Raw genomic sequence first — 15,898 nt, 5'->3', positions numbered from 1 at the left:
ACACCATGAGAAGGACACATATCTGGGACCTTGGGAACATCCTCTAGGAGCTGAGGGCAATCCACAGCCAACAGCCAACAGGAAAATGGGACCCTCACCCTTAAAACCTCAAGAAATTGAATTCCATCGACAACCTGAACAAACATGGAAGAAGATCTCAAGCCTCAGATGAGATCACAGCCCTGCTGATCCCTCATTTCAGCCCGTGGGACCCTGAGCAGTCGACCCAGCTAACCTCTGCCAGAGTCCTGACCCATGGAAACTGTGAGATAATAAGTTGGTGTTATTGAAAGCTGCTAAGAAAATGAATATGACGAAGAAGGAACTGCTTTGCTTTGCTGGGGGGCTGGCGGGAGGTGATGGCAGCAGGAGTGGGGGGCAGGTTCATGATTCCATTAGAGCTCAAGCATCCACCCCAGCAGCCATTTCCCCCCCCACCCCCCACTGTGCTACCGAAACTCCTGAGAGGCTCAACGATAAATAAAATATTACTGAGTGCAAGTGCTTAAGAACTTGAGTAACAAGCTCTCTATAAATATTAGATTAAAAAGACATGAACAGCTTTTACCATTATAGAGAATAATAGAATTTGATCAGCTAAATCCCAGGGCTTTACAAAGCACAAATTATGTAAACAAGCTTGATGGCTTTTTGATAAAACTACAAAAGTCGTGCTAGGAAGAATGCAGGAGGTGTTCCTTATTTGGACTTTAAACTTCACACCGTATAGCACAGATGTTTACTTAAATTTTTAAAAATTAAATATAAATGCAAAGAGAGTTATAAAGATGAATTCGAGGATAGAATATTAAGGAAAACATTGTTTTTGATTTAGGGATAAGCAGTAATTTTCCAAGGATAATAGCTGGATCTAGCTTTATTTACTATTGTTATTATCACTGGGCAGAGAGAACTAAATGAAGCTTTAAATATAAAAGTTCAATGTTTCTAGAAGATGTTGGTAAGCATCTTAAGGAAATAGAAATAAACTGAAATGTGAGAAAAATGTACAAAAGAAAGAGGTCAATATTAGAAACGTATGATAGTATATATGCATTAAAATTATATTTATGATACCAAATTTTCAGAGAGGTGATAAAAATTGAGACGGAAGGTGAGGAGAACAATGACCACATTTTATAATGTGCCCTAAGATCTAAAAAAGGAAACCAGGCTTTGACTTGCACAGAGTGATGAATTCTCCTACAAAAGATTCAATGAATATATTCCCTCCTCAATGTCAACTGAGCACTTGAGATGCTGTCATTTAGGGCACCCCCTAATTTCCAAGTGATGAAGCGCTGAACTGCAGATAGTCAAAAGGAGAATTGCATAGTAGAAGAACCGCTTTTTGATAAAAAATGAACAGTGCCAATTTATGTCAAACATGGCCAAGAAATGAATAAATTCAAGCTTGTTTGAGGCAAGAGGATTTTGCTTCTCAATTATTTGAATAGTGATATTTTTCTTTCATGTTCCATGGCAATAATAGAATTTTTTTTTTTTAAGAATAGAAGGCAGTGTAGAGATCAACTCATTCCAATTCCTACTCTATTTATAAGGAAACTGAGACAGAGATTAATTGTGTTTAAAGTCTTCAGGGAATCTGTATAGTATCTGCCCACAGCACAGCTCCAAGAGGCTGAATTACAGACACTGAAGACAACATAGAGGCCCACCTTTTTCTGATCTGTCCCTGCTCTTCTGTACTCCCTCACATGGGGCTACTCAAGGCAGAAACTTGGGAATCATTTTCAACTCCAATCTCCAGCCACAGTCTGGTCAACTCAACTTTCTAAATATCCATCAAATCAATCCTCTCCTTTACCTGTCAGCCACCACCTTGAATCTCAGCTTTAACTCCTGTATTACAACAGAGGCTTTCTGACTTGTTTCCCTGTCTCATGTATGGGTCTCCTTTGGAAAACCCTATTCCCAGCTGCCAAAGCCATGCTTTAAAACTACAGTATCATCAATTGCTTGCCAAGTTTCAACTGCTCTGCATCCCATATAAAGCATGTTACAAGTTGATTTATTTTTGTTATTGAACCAAACTTGGGTCCACTCACTGAACGTGTAGCAAAGCCACTCTACTGACACTAGGTTGTAGTGAAGGAAAGTACAGAGTTTATTGGAAAGCACCAAGAAAGGAGTATGGGCAGCTCATGTTCAAAATACCTGAACTTCTCAATGGCTTTCAGGTAACAGTTTTGAAAGGCAACATTACGGGTGTGAGTTGTAGGGTGCCTGATCAGCTCCTGCACAATTCTCTGATTGGTTGATGGTGAGGTAACAGGGTGATGTTTCAGGAATCTCAGTGATCAACCTTTTGGTTCCAACCTGTCTGGGGTCTACATACTGGTGGTCAGCATGTAGTTAAGTTCTTCCATCTGGTGGGGGGGGTTTAGTATCTGCAAAATAACTCAAGGATATGGCTCAGGATATTATCCATAGCCCTTGAGGAAGAACTAAATGTTTTTGACTTTGTTTCATGGCTAAACTATTATTATTTTGTCTTGCTTGACTATTTTCCTTTGTTTCTGCACCTTCTCATTTTCTCACTTCTCTGATTAAATTTGCTCTTTGGAACTCGGTGAAGGAGTAGGAGGCTAAAGCTTTTTTTTACAAATAAGAGGTGGGGGGCATGGAGGGTGGGGGGAGTCTGAACCCAGGAAGGCCCCACTGGGTCCTGCTCATTCATTATATACATTTGCATTGATTCAAAATCACTCTCCATCCTCCTAGTCTTTTTCTCATTCTTTACGACCCAAGCAGTCAATTCGACATCCATAAGGGTGACCCATTTGTCCCTAAAATTCTCTTAGACACTTTTCTTCCACTTACTTATACATTCTCCTACATACAGACTATTTCATCACTAGAAATCTGACCTATCTACTGATTTCCTAGGAGCTCATTTTGCAGATGCCTTTTCCCTGTTTACATCATCCCCTAAGTGATATTATCATTTCTCATATATTCATATGCTAACAATTAGGACATTTATGTCTCTAACCCATACATCCTTTTGGGGCTTGTCCAACTGAAAAATTTGCATCTCAATTGAGATGGCATATAGCACTTCATATTTAAATAGGTCAAAACTGAATTCTTGAAATTCCTCTAAATCTGTTCTTTCCTTAATTTCACACATCTGCCATATGGCACTGTAATTCATCCAGTTATTTAATCCATATATTCAGGAGTTATTCTTTTTGTTGTTGGTAAATATTTTGCTCTTTTTAATATATATTTTTTAAAATTTATTTTATTATTTAGTTATTTATTTTTGGCTGTGTTGGGTCTTCACTGCTGCATGCAGGCTTTCTCTAGTTGTGGCGAGTGGGGGTTACTCTTTGTTGTGGTGCATGGGCTTCTCATTGTGGTGGCTTCTCTTGTTGTGGAGCACAGGCTCTAGGCACGCAGGCTGCAGTAGCTGTGGCACGTGAGCTCAGTAGTTGTGGCTCACAGGCTGTAGAGCACATGCTCAGTAGTTGTGGCGCATGGGCTTAGTTGCTCCATGGCATGTGGGATGTTCCTGGACCAGGGCTTGAACCCGTGTCCCCTGCATTGGCAGGCAGATTCTTAACCACTGTGCCACCAGGGAAGCCCCAGGAGTTATTCTTCACAACTGTCTTTAACCATCCTTCTCCCATCTGTCACCAATTCTGACAATGCTTCCTTCAAAGTACATCTGAAATTCATCTCTTATTCATCACTTAAACTATCACCACTCTAGTCCAAAGGAGCTTCTTTTCTTCCCTGGACTTTTACAATAGCCTCAGAACTGGTCCCAGTGCTTTCAGTCTGTCACTCATGGTACTCCCAAGTGGTAGTTTTCTCATTCTCCTGTTTAAAAACTTTCCATAGATTCCCACCCACTACACTGAAATATAATTGAAAAAGTAAAAACCAGATTTTTTTCCTGCACCACCACCTGGCCACTGCCCATCTCCCCACTTCATTGTGGGCCCCCCTATAGGCTCATTATGCTTCAGCCACTGGGGTTTCAGTTCCTTGGAAGGAAATGATCTCTTTCACTCTTTGGGGTATAATTTTTCAGGGCTCATTCCCCTTCCTCACCTTTTTGAGTGCCTTGTCTCTTTTCATATGCTAGATTTTGGCTAAAATGTTGCTTCCTAGGGAGGTTTTTTAAAAAATCCTGTATCCAAAATAAACCATTCCTCACAATTCCATTATTTTTCTCTACAGAAAAATTACTTGTTTACTTTTTTAGTGCTTGTTTTTATTGTTGGTTGTGAATACCATGAAGACATTTATTATATCCATTTGTTCTCACATGGCACAGTTCCTGGCACACAGTGAATATAGAAATGAAAAAACCTAGAAAAAGGATCCTAGAGGGATGCTTAAATATTCCGTTCTTTTTTCTTTTCACAAAGTCTATGAAGAAATTCACATTTTGGGGTTTTTGTGTGTGTGTGTGTGTACATTACATTTTTAATTAAAAATTTTCTTTTAGATAATGTAAATTTTACATGCAGTGTAAGAAATAATACAGAGACCACCTCACACTGGTCAGAATGGCCATCATTGAAAAATCTATAACTAACAAATGCTGCAGAGGGTGTGGTGAATAGGGTACCCTCCTACATTGTTGGTGGGAATGTAAACTGGTGCAGCCAATATTGAGAACAGTATGGAAGTTCCTCAAAAAACTAAAAATGGAGTTGTCACATGATCCAGCAATCGCATTCTTAGGCATATATCCAGAGAAAAACATGGTTCGAAAGGATAAATGCATCCCAATGTTCACTGCAGCATTGTTTACACTAGCCAAGACATGGAAGCAACCTAAATGTCCATCGACAGATGAATGGATAAAGAAGATGTGGTACATATATACAATGGAATATTACTCAGTCATTAAAAAGAATGAAATAATGCCATTTGCAACAACATGGATGAACCTGGAGATGGTCATCCTAAGTAAGTCAGACAGAGAAAGACAAATACCATATGCTATCACTTATATGCATAATTTTTAAAAATGATACAAATGAACTTATTTACAAAACAGAAACAGACTCACAGACTTAGAGAATGAACTTATGACTACCAGGTTGGAAGGGTCGGGGGGGAGGAGGAATAGATTGGGAGTTTGGGATTGACACGTACACATTGCTATATTTAAAATAGATAACCAACAAGGACCTACTGTATAACACAGGGAACACTACTCAATATTCTGTAATAACCCAAATGGGAAAAGAATTTGAAAAAGAATAGATATCAATACAAGTATATGTATAACTGAGTCACTTTGCTGTACACCTGAAACTAATACAACGTTGTTAATCAACTATACCCCAATATAAAATAAAAATTAAAAATAAAAGAGGAAAGGTTTTGATCGATAAAAGAGTTTACAATGGTCATTTGGTGGTGAAGGGTATATTGAAGATGAGGAAGAGCTTCATGGAGGAGTTTAGGATCCCAGAAAACTCTTGAGAGATAAGTATTTTATAGAGCGTTTCAGGAGAGAATATTGTACACAGGGAGACTGTCATGAAATTTAGTGTAAAACAAGCCAAACTGAATTTAGGGAATGATGGAAACTCTACTCTGATCGGAGCATGGGATGGCCATAAAGAAGCAGGGTAGAAAAAAGACAGTGCTAGAAAGTTTGTATTAAACGTGAAGGAAGTTGAATGCTAAGTTGAGGCCCTTTCCCATTATTCAGTAGTTGGGATGGAGCACAGTGGTCATATGATCACAGTGGTGTGTTAGGAGCATTCATCTAGCAGCCTGCTGACAGGTGGCATGGAGGCAGGGGCAGTAGGAAAATATTGGAGTTGAAGGGACTGTTGGAGGAGGTCATGGAGAGAATGTGACTGCCAGCTGACCCTTAAGCAGAACCCTGGCAACCGGAGGCTCCTCACCCCTCCCCTGTCCTTGGAATGTACATCCCACCTACTATTCCCAGGCAAGCAGCCCTTTCAGGGAGTAAATCCTTGCGAGAGGTAGGTGTTGAGACCATCTGGACTGAATATGTCACTGAACCTGTCAAGGCCTCGATATAAACTTTTAAGATCCTGTGGTTTGGGTGCAGAAATCTACTCCTATTGTGTCGCCCAAGACAAGCCTTGTAAGTAAAGTTCCCTTGCTTATTAAACCTTCACCTACCAATCCAGAGGGTCTGCCTCCTTCTCAGTCTCTCCTTGCCTTCCACGTACAGGGTCCAGTTTCAGATTTCACTTGGGGAACTCCCAAGGCTGTAAACCAACAGGGGCCAGTTGGGACATTACTAGAATAACCTAAACCCAACAATTGAGGGTCTGAATCAGGATGGTGGTTTGAGGAATGGAAAGAATGATGATTTGCAAGAGGCATTGGGAAGGAGAAATTGAGAATTTAACAGTATCTGAGATGCCAAGAGATATATATGCTGACAGTTTGGACTGAATCCAACAGTAAAATACTCTAACAGGGACAAACTTCAAGTCTTCCCTGTGATTCAATGGAAAATGTAATAAGGATAAGATGAGGAACAACTTACTTATTTGATAATGTTAAACAAACATAAAACTTGGAGATATCAGCAAGCAGTGATGTTGTAATGATTATTTGGAGGAACTTCTTTTCTAAAAGTCAGAGGAGACTACCTTCTTCTTGCCAGGCCCTAAATTAATTGTGTTTTCATTTTGTTTTATATTTTAATTAGTAAGTGAATTTAAAGTTTAGTATTCCAAAGAATAATTATAAATCAGAAGTGATTTCCAACAGAGTGATTTTTCATTTCTACCCAAATTTACATCAGATATTACCTGCCAGTAAAGTTTCTCCAGTGTCGAGAAACCAAAATCAAGACTTATATATTCACTATGTCTGTACAAGTGAAAAACTCTCCCTCATCTTAGTAAGAAGGAGGAAAAAGAGACTGATCACTGCCAAGACATTGCTTCTTCCCCAGAGAGGATATCTTGCTCCCATTTTAAAAATATGTGATGTATTCAACAGTGATAAACACTCAATTACATTTGGGTCACTAAGAAGTGGGACAGCTCTATTCTTTAATACAAATGTTGTGAATTAAGGTGCATATACAATTTCTCATGACCATAGAGTGATATCTCAAGATTCATAGACTATCTCATGCTGTCACTCCCTCCTCTTCTTCAACATGTATCTCTTGGAAAAGCAACAGCCCAAGCCAAGCTCTGTGGTGCCATGTTTTCCTAATGGGTCAAGTTCATGCTCTTTCCAGATGAAGGAAGGGTTAATGGGTTGCAAAAGGCCAAAGAGTACCTGATGGCCTTCAAGGGTCCCTGAAACACTGGTGCTCATAACTATCTTGACGATAGGAAAATAATCTTCTAGCTGCAGAAATCATGCTGTTCTTTTCACCACTTAGACTGAATCTAGAATATTAGGTCAAACTGTAGTCATACTCTTTACAGGAGGTATTGATGAAGAGGAGATCTGTGTTTCCACATTAGGCCTTCAATTCACAGAAAAGTGATCTCTCCCCGCCCCCCCCCCCCAAAAAGGATAAAATCCTCTTCCATTTTGTGTGTTCTTCATATGAGGATCGTATACATTATGGTTTTGTTTAGTTTTCTAGTTCTTTTCTGAAAAGGCATATAGGAAAGTAACTAAAGTAACTTCTTAATTGTCCAAGCCCATTCAGGATGCCCTGATTTCCCTTAAGGTTAATAGCTGACAATAGTTTTGAGAAGTCAACATCAAGAGTCTTTTGGATTAAGTCTAGCTCTCATGGATTCTACTTTAGTTGAAGTAAGATTAGAATGAAGGTAAAGAAGAAAGTACCTGAGTGCATTGACAAGTCCAACAATCAATGAACTCTTGGGTCAAGCTTTCTGGTAAGTGAATTATTTCTCTGGGGCACGCTTAGAGTCTTGACATGGGGGGAAATTCGGGGAAAGTAGCTCTCACTTTACCATTTTCTCTACCCACCTTCCACACCTCAACATTCTCCCTTCCGTTTTGTGCCATGTCTGTCTTCCTGACGTTGACGAGTTCTCCACAGGGGTCTGCTTGTCTACAGCACTGTTTAGGGCTCTTAGTTCTAGGTGCACAATCCTATTTGCACTTCACACCTACTGAGTCAGTCTCCTGAGATGGAGCCAACAGGTTTGTATGGGAAGACAAAACTCCATAAATGTTTCTGAAGCATAGCTGGATTTAAGAACCATTGGCCTCAAACATACTGGAATTAGAATTTTGCCTGGATAATATAAGCGAGTTATTTAACTCTCTAACTTCTTTAAAAAATAATTATACCTAACTCCTGGCAACCTTTTCTGAAAGTTTATTATGTGTCAGACAATATGCTAAGAACCACATGTAGATTACCTTATTTCATTCATACAATAATGCTATGAGGTAGATATTATTATTAATCAATTTCAGAGAAAAACATACCGAGACTTATTGAAATTAATACAGTTAATAAGTTGCCCAAGATTATATATCTGGTGATTAACAGAGCCAGAATATAAACCCAGGTTATCTGAATAAAGCGGTTACTGTGGTACCCGATACATGGTAAACCATCCATGCAGCAATCGTCATCAGCAGCATCATATAACCATTATCCTTAGCATCATATGCCTCAGGAGTTCGTATCAAATGCTGATCCTCTCCTGGAGCTAGTAGACAGTGCTCGCCCCACACACTTCTCCAGATTTTTGGAGGACAAGATGCTACCAAGTGTCTGATGGAAGGTGTGCTCTTATCTTACAGATCTGTACATCTTACATATGACTGTGGGAACCCACAATCTCATTTCATAGCCCTGAAATTTAATATGGAAGTGAAGAAAAACTAGGCTCTCTTCCCCAGAAAAATTACATGAAAGTGGCAGGTAAGTTTTGCTAGCGCCAGAATGGGCTTTCAGTACCCAGAACGGCTCCTTGTATAACCATGGCAAGCAGAGGAAGGTTTGGCGTGACCTCTGAGCTTCCTTTCACGTGGGCAGTGTGGATGGTTTGAGAGGTGATACTCACCTTCCCCAGTCTAGGTTCTTGTGGAGGATGCTTCATGGGCTAGTTCTTTCTGTAGACGTCAACCTTGTAATTTTACTTTCTAGTTTCTCCTCTACATGCTGATTTTTTAAAACACTAATTATTAACCGTTCAAATCAGAAGGCAGACTTTTCTTGAAAACCTAGCATTGAAATGCATTGCACCATTTAGCCTAACAAAGCCAGCAACATTTAGCTTATTACACATTATGGTAAGAACACAGCACAGAAGAAACACACTTTAGTGGTGCTATTTATTCTCAACAGGCAGAAAAGCAATCTTCATGAAACATAAATATGGCATAGTTACCTGTCATGTTGCAGTAAACTTTCAGAGGCCCCAGAGGTCCACTGCCATCAGGATCTATCCAGTAGTAATTTGATGTCTGGCCTAGGTGTTTGTAGGCTTCACAGGAAGGCTCATAGATGGCTGGAACGAAACATCCTACGTGAGCACAGCACCCAAAAAATGTCTCTCCAGATAAATGCCCCAGTAGCAGATCAAATGCTATCAAACCACTGTTTAGGAGAGTATCCTCTTGTTAGAAAGAGCACTCTTTTCTCTACATTTAAACTCATAATCTGATTTTTAGTCTATAAGCATTGGTTCTGACCTAACAAACAAAGATAGTAAGTTCCTGCTATGGCTTTAGTTGGGGAAAGGTCTAAAACAATCAATACATTGTTAAACAAATGTAATGTTTGTTTCACAGGTGCTCACAATCATTGAAAACTATTTAATTTATACTTATTTATAGATATCATCTCCTTACTGTAAGGGACTTTACTGAAAGGCCATGAATATTGGCTGTACTATTGGGCTATCAGCTAAGAGAGAAGAGAAAATCTCTCTCTCTCTCATGCACACACACACAGGGGAACTTTTTTTTTTGCATATTTAGTATAAATCTCCCACAAATACCACGTGATTTCTAATCTTCCTTTATTTCAGGAAAATGGAAAGATATGTCTGTTTCATTTTATTTGTTACAGGTGTGCTTTAATTACATCAAATCTAGTTTTCGTACAAAACTGACATTTATGTAATTAGATTGTAGGTTCTTTTTCATCATTCTCCTTTTTGTTCCCATTCTCCTAACACATTTTCTTTTCTCATAGAGACTGCACCTGTTTTCAGAAGTGCAAAATGGACACTTACGTACCTCCTTTATAGCTGGAACTTCTAAAACACTATTGTGAAAACTTTTTAATAGCTCTGCATTGACATATATGATGAATTTGACAGACCTCTTTACAAAACTAAGAACTATTTCTGGTAAAAAAATCTATCTATCTGATAAGCAGAGTCTTTTGGTAAAGTGCCCTTGAATTCAATACTCCTAGCATCTGTCCTTTGCTAAGCTATGAAGTAGGAGGTCTGATTCTGGGACTTCCCTTTTCCACTTTCCTCTCCCATGTTCTCTGTGCTTCCCTTTGGCTTTCCATGGTTTCCTCTTCCCAAGGGTGCTAGACCTTAAATTCTATTTCATTTCAACAAACACAACACACTAGACTAAAACAGTTCAGAAACTCTTTGATTTACTCAAGGCTTGCTTCCCACTTCCTTCCTTCCGCAAATAGTTATTGAGCCCATATGATGTGAGCAGTAGATCAGGCAACACAAGCACAGCTGTGAACACCACAGATTGGGGACCTTTGGAGTAGGGACTGTTCACTCAGTACTCGTGCACTGCTCATGCAAGAAGTGCTGTCAGAAGAGGATGTGGCTAGAAAGTTAAGCACAGCCCATACACCTTTTGTCTGAGTGTAATTATTAATATGCCACTTTCAATCTCCCAGTTGTCTTATTTGGATAATAAACTATGGTCACTTTAATTCTGAATGCCATACCAAGTAAAATAATGCAATAAAACACTGAAGAAATATTTTTAAACTTTCAGCAGAAAGATGCCATAATTTGACATAGGTTTTAGAAAGAAAGTTCCTTGTAGCAAAACAATAGCTCTTAGAGAAGTGAGTAATGAGAGCATGTTGGTTGTAATTGCTATAGCAATAGGTCTATAAGCCTACTGAAAGATGGCCAGAGGTATAGAAGATTATGAGGAAGGATAAAGCAAACAAGGCAGGATAAAGTAGACGGGATTTAAGATCAACAGAACACGGAGACTAGGTGGGTGGATGGAGTTAGGAAGCAAGAAAGAATGACTTAAACTCAGTCTCTGAAAAAAACCAACTGCCTTATTAATTTTTGACAATCCTTCTTCAGATTATTACAATTTTTGTGTACAGTTCAAAATCACCCAGAACGTCAGGTTCAAATTCTTAGGTTTTCCAATTGTCTCTTCAGCCGATCTACCATTAAAAACTTTCACCCTTGTTTTCTAATATTTAATAATCATTTAATAATCATTCTCTTTCCCCACTGCCAGCACCCCAGTCACCTTCCTTCCATCTGGTATCTGATTTACAACAATCAACCTATTAATTGATTGTTTTACCCAAATATCTCTTCACTTCCCACCCAATTATGCTTTTTTATGCAATATCCTAAAACATTACTTTCATTATTATGTTTAAAAAATATGTAATGGCTCTTCAACATCTCTGCTTGTATATCCCAGATCACCATCTAAGCATGCAAGACCTTCCATAATCCTTACAGATCTCTTGGTTTTAGCAACTCGCCAGTATCAACCTTGCTCTCTGCTCAGGCGAATCTGACACAGGAACTTGTTTAACCCATGCTCACCCTTTCTGGGGTTGCCTCCTCTACTTGTGGTTTTCTACAGGCTCTTTCTCAATCTGTAAAACTTCTCAGTCAGAGCTAACTAGGAAGGCAGAAGTGGTAAGAAACAGGGCTCCTGTCAAACAGACCTGAGTTTAAATTCTGACTCCACGAAGTACTATTTATATAACATTGACAAAGATACCTAATCTCATTCAGCCTTGTCTGGGGAATAGGTATCACAGGTATAGTAGTTAATAGGTGGACTGTTTATCGTTAATATAATAATTATTATTTAGGCACCACTGACATTCCTCCTTTCTTAAGGAGACCTTCCCTAATAAATATGTCCAGCTTTCTGTATAGTCCAGGGCATACACTGCTCGTCTCACATACTGTAATACTAGTCAATTTAGGACTTGACTGACCGCAGTTAATTAAACCATATAGGAAAATTTTATTTCCTAACAAGATTGTGAATTGTCGTGAGGGCAGGGTGTAGAAAACGTATTTTTCTTTTCTACTCTATATTGATCTAGCATGGTAGATGTTTAAGAAAAGCTGTCAGAATGAACTTAAAATGTGCCTACCCTTCATCCTGTTCTGATTTTGATAAATGATTAGTTGGCTCACTAGGAGAAGTATATGCAAATGAAAGCACAATTGGATGATAGTAAGTATAGGTAACTACTGCATTTCTAAGTAAGCATATAAGCATTTTAAAGACGTCTGTGGACTTTAACCCAAGTAATTGATTAAAAGTAGAGTTGAAAGCATGTGGATGAGGGAAATCTGGGTAAGTAAGAAGCTCTTTCTTTTTCTTCAAAGTGTGACAATTATTCTGCTTGTCTTTAACCTATAACGGGTTTATTAGCTGCTTTTGCCTCATCAACACAAATGGAAAACCAAAACTTTAGTCCAAACTTTATCATGTGTGAAAAATCACCTGGAGAGCTTGTTAAGACAGGGATTCCTGGGTCTCACCCCGAAGACTGACTCAGTAGAGAATCTGCAGTTCTAACAAGCTCCCAAGTGACGCTGATGCTGCTGGTCCTGACTACATGTTGAGAAGCATGGCTCTAGTCTTGAAAAAAAAAGTTAACTCAAGAAGGATGGACTAATTCTTTATTTATATTTTAGTATAAATAGGAAAAATAGGTCACTGAAAGGCGACACAGTACAACTGTAAACATTGGGTTGGCCAAAAATTTTGTTCTGTTTTAAGTAAAAATAAAAGACACGTTTTTCATTTTTACGAAGAACTTTATGGAGAAACACACTGACTGACCAAATGAACTTTTTGGCCAATCCAATAACATAAGGCTAGAATGCCACCTCACTTCACTCAGAATAAAAAAAATGGAATGGGATACAAAACTCTAAATAAAAATACATGTCGAAAGAAATATACTTGGATGAATGCACAGAAAAATATTTGGAAAGGAATACACTCAAACAGTAACTGTGGTTATCTTTGAGTAGTAAGATTAAGGATAATTTAAAACTTCATACTTCTCTGTGTTTTCCACATTGCTTTATAACATGCATAAGTTATGTTATCATTAAAAATACACTTGCAAAATACATGTCTGGAGTAAAGGCACTGAGGTAAAATGGCAAGAACAGCTGTACATAGTAAAATTGCATTCGTTTTATAACTGAATTAGGAATTAAGAGATTTTTGTTCAAATCTCCTTTCTGTCATTTACTACCTGTAAACTCCCCTTAACTTTCAGTTTTCTCAACTGTAAAATGAAGGCAACAATACCTCCTCCAGCAAGTTATTGTGAAGATTAAATGAAATCACACACTTTGAAAACTAAAAAGCATTGAGCGTATGGAAATTTTAATGCACAGAAGGAGCTAACCGAAGTATTTAGCCTGCATGCCTCAGCCAGTTAACTCTGTACCCAGTGGAGTCCTAGCTGGGCTGCACAATTTGTGCATATCAAGCCCCAGGGAGTTGGCAGGGCAGAAGAGGCTAAGCCAGCAGCCACTGAAGAAAGAGAAGGATCTGTGCCATTGTCAATAATTGAGCTTTCCTAGTAGACTGCTGGAGAACAGAAAGGCAATTGGGCTGATGGCAAAATAAATAGACTCATCAACTCCATTGATTTACTGGAAAAGTAATTTTTCTCTGTTGCAACTCCTAGTCCCAAATAAAAGGTCTCATATTATTCCACATATTCTTAAATAAATCTCAGATATTCAGAAATATTATGAATGAACACATCAGACTGAATTCCATAGCATGTAAAAAGCCAGAAAGTGACAAATCCTAAGTATTTTATTAATTTTCATTAAATATTGAATGTTGTCTGTGTGACATCATATTGGGTACAATGGAAAATGACAAAGTACTATTGTATTAGTTTTATTGGGCTGCTGTAACAAATAACCAAATACTTAGCAGGTTGAAACAAATTTACTACCTCACAGTTCTAGAGGTCAGATGTTCGAAGTGGGTTTCACTGAGCTAAATTCGAAGTGTGGGCAGGGCTGTGCTCCTTCTGAAAACTCTAGGGGGAAATCCACTTTCTTGCCTTTTCCAGCTTCCAGAATCCACCTGTATTCCTTGCCTCATTTTCCTATTTCTTCATCTTTGAAGCCAGGTGTGGCTGGTGGAATCTCTCCCACGCTCCGCTCTGATTCTCTGCTTGCCTTGTCACCTCTCTGTATTTTAAGGAGCTCTGATTGCATCAGGCTCACCCAGATAATCTGGGATAGTCTCTTCACAAGAAGGTCCTTCACTTAATCACAGTCTCTTTTGCCATATAAAGCAATATATTCACAGGTTCCATGGCTTAGGATATAGACACGTTGGTGGGGAGAGGATTATTCTGCTTATCGCAACTGTATATAAATAATATGATTGCTCTAGTTAAAGAACAAATATTATTAAGCACCTAATGTACTCCCAGTGTTGTTGATTAATGAAAGATGCCAACTCAATGGCAGAGAGAAAAGCAAAGGGTTTAAAAGCAAAGACGTGAAACAGGCCTAATGTGCTGGGAAATAAAGCATCACTTAAGGAATATTTAGGGTGAGGACAGAGTATAAAACAAGGAGCTACCCCCAAGGAAAAGGATAACTCTCAATACTTTGAATTGTTGCAGAAAAATGGAATGGAAATCAGCTAGGGGAAGTGGTAATACATTTAGTGAGCAGATTTGGGTGACTTTTTAAATATTTCAGGGTGGTGGTATTTGTAGAAACCACATTATAAGAAAAGGAACTAGTTGGTGGAATGGGGTGGATGTTGATCACACTATTGTAGGAGTTTGAACCATGAAAGGAAAAAATAGAATAAAAATTGATAGAGATTGCTAAGTACAAGTGAGGGAATTTTTGTTAGGATATGTGAGACAGGGTTATCTTTATTGTTTTTAATGGGGTAATTTCTGATTATAAAAGGAATTTATAGGGGAATTCCCTAGTGGTCCAGTGGTTAAGACTCTGTGCGTCCAGTGCACGGGGTGCGTGTTCAATCCCTGGTTGGGGAACTAAGATCCCACATATCTCATGGTCAAAAAAAAGAAAGAAAGAAAAAATATATAAAAAGCATCTATACTCCTTGTATTCATTCTGAAAAAGTAACCAAAAAAAAAAAAAGAAGAAGAAAAAAAAGAACCTGTTTCCCTAGCTCCAGAAGTAAACTTGGGGAGTTTGCATTTCATTCTTTTGGAATGCCAGGCCCCTCTCCTCTTTTCTAGACCTCCTTCAAGGGTATGAGAAGTTAATGTAAATAGTCCGAATCCAGGATACCTAATAGCCAGGTTTTATTAGCCGTTATCAGGGACTTGTTACTCCCCTCACTGTCTGCCACCACGAAATAAGCTCTAAATCTGACGGTCAATTTTTAGAGTCTTGAGAATGTAATAACAACTTTGCCTGTTAATACATCTTTACCAGCACTGGTTAGACTGATTTAAAACAAAAGAAAAAGAAAAAAATAGTTTCTTACTTGGCCAAAAAATAGCTTTTATTATTGTTTGATTTGTATTTTTTGATTGGAAAATTTATTTTCACATATACATTGGAGAGTTTTTAAAACTGTTTTGTGAGGTATATAGTTATGCCTTTTGCCCATTTCTTTATCATCAGCATTTTTCCATTGACTTAAGTTGGCTGTGATAAAATCAGAACTAAAACCTGTGTTCCATCATATTTGTCTTCCTTGTTTTTTGCCTTACCTTGAATATGTA

At 38.4% G+C, this 15,898-nt stretch overlaps 1 protein-coding gene across 3 annotated transcripts in view; it reads right to left on the bottom strand.

Moving 5' to 3' along the window:
- The window catches only part of CNTNAP2 (contactin associated protein 2), a 2,029,937-nt gene that overhangs the window by 720,260 nt on the left and 1,293,779 nt on the right, over positions 1 to 15,898 (bottom strand). For all 3 annotated transcript variants that reach the window (XM_067747291.1, XM_067747290.1, XM_067747289.1), the window contains one exon: positions 9,318 to 9,437. In XM_067747291.1, coding sequence (XP_067603392.1) covers positions 9,318 to 9,437 — 120 coding nt within the window. The remainder of the gene's footprint in view (positions 1 to 9,317; positions 9,438 to 15,898) is intronic.

This window comes from Pseudorca crassidens, chromosome 8, assembly GCF_039906515.1.
Source record: "Pseudorca crassidens isolate mPseCra1 chromosome 8, mPseCra1.hap1, whole genome shotgun sequence".
In the NCBI taxonomy this organism is placed as follows: Eukaryota; Metazoa; Chordata; class Mammalia; order Artiodactyla; family Delphinidae; genus Pseudorca; species Pseudorca crassidens.
This window is presented reverse-complemented; position numbering and strand designations above follow the sequence as displayed.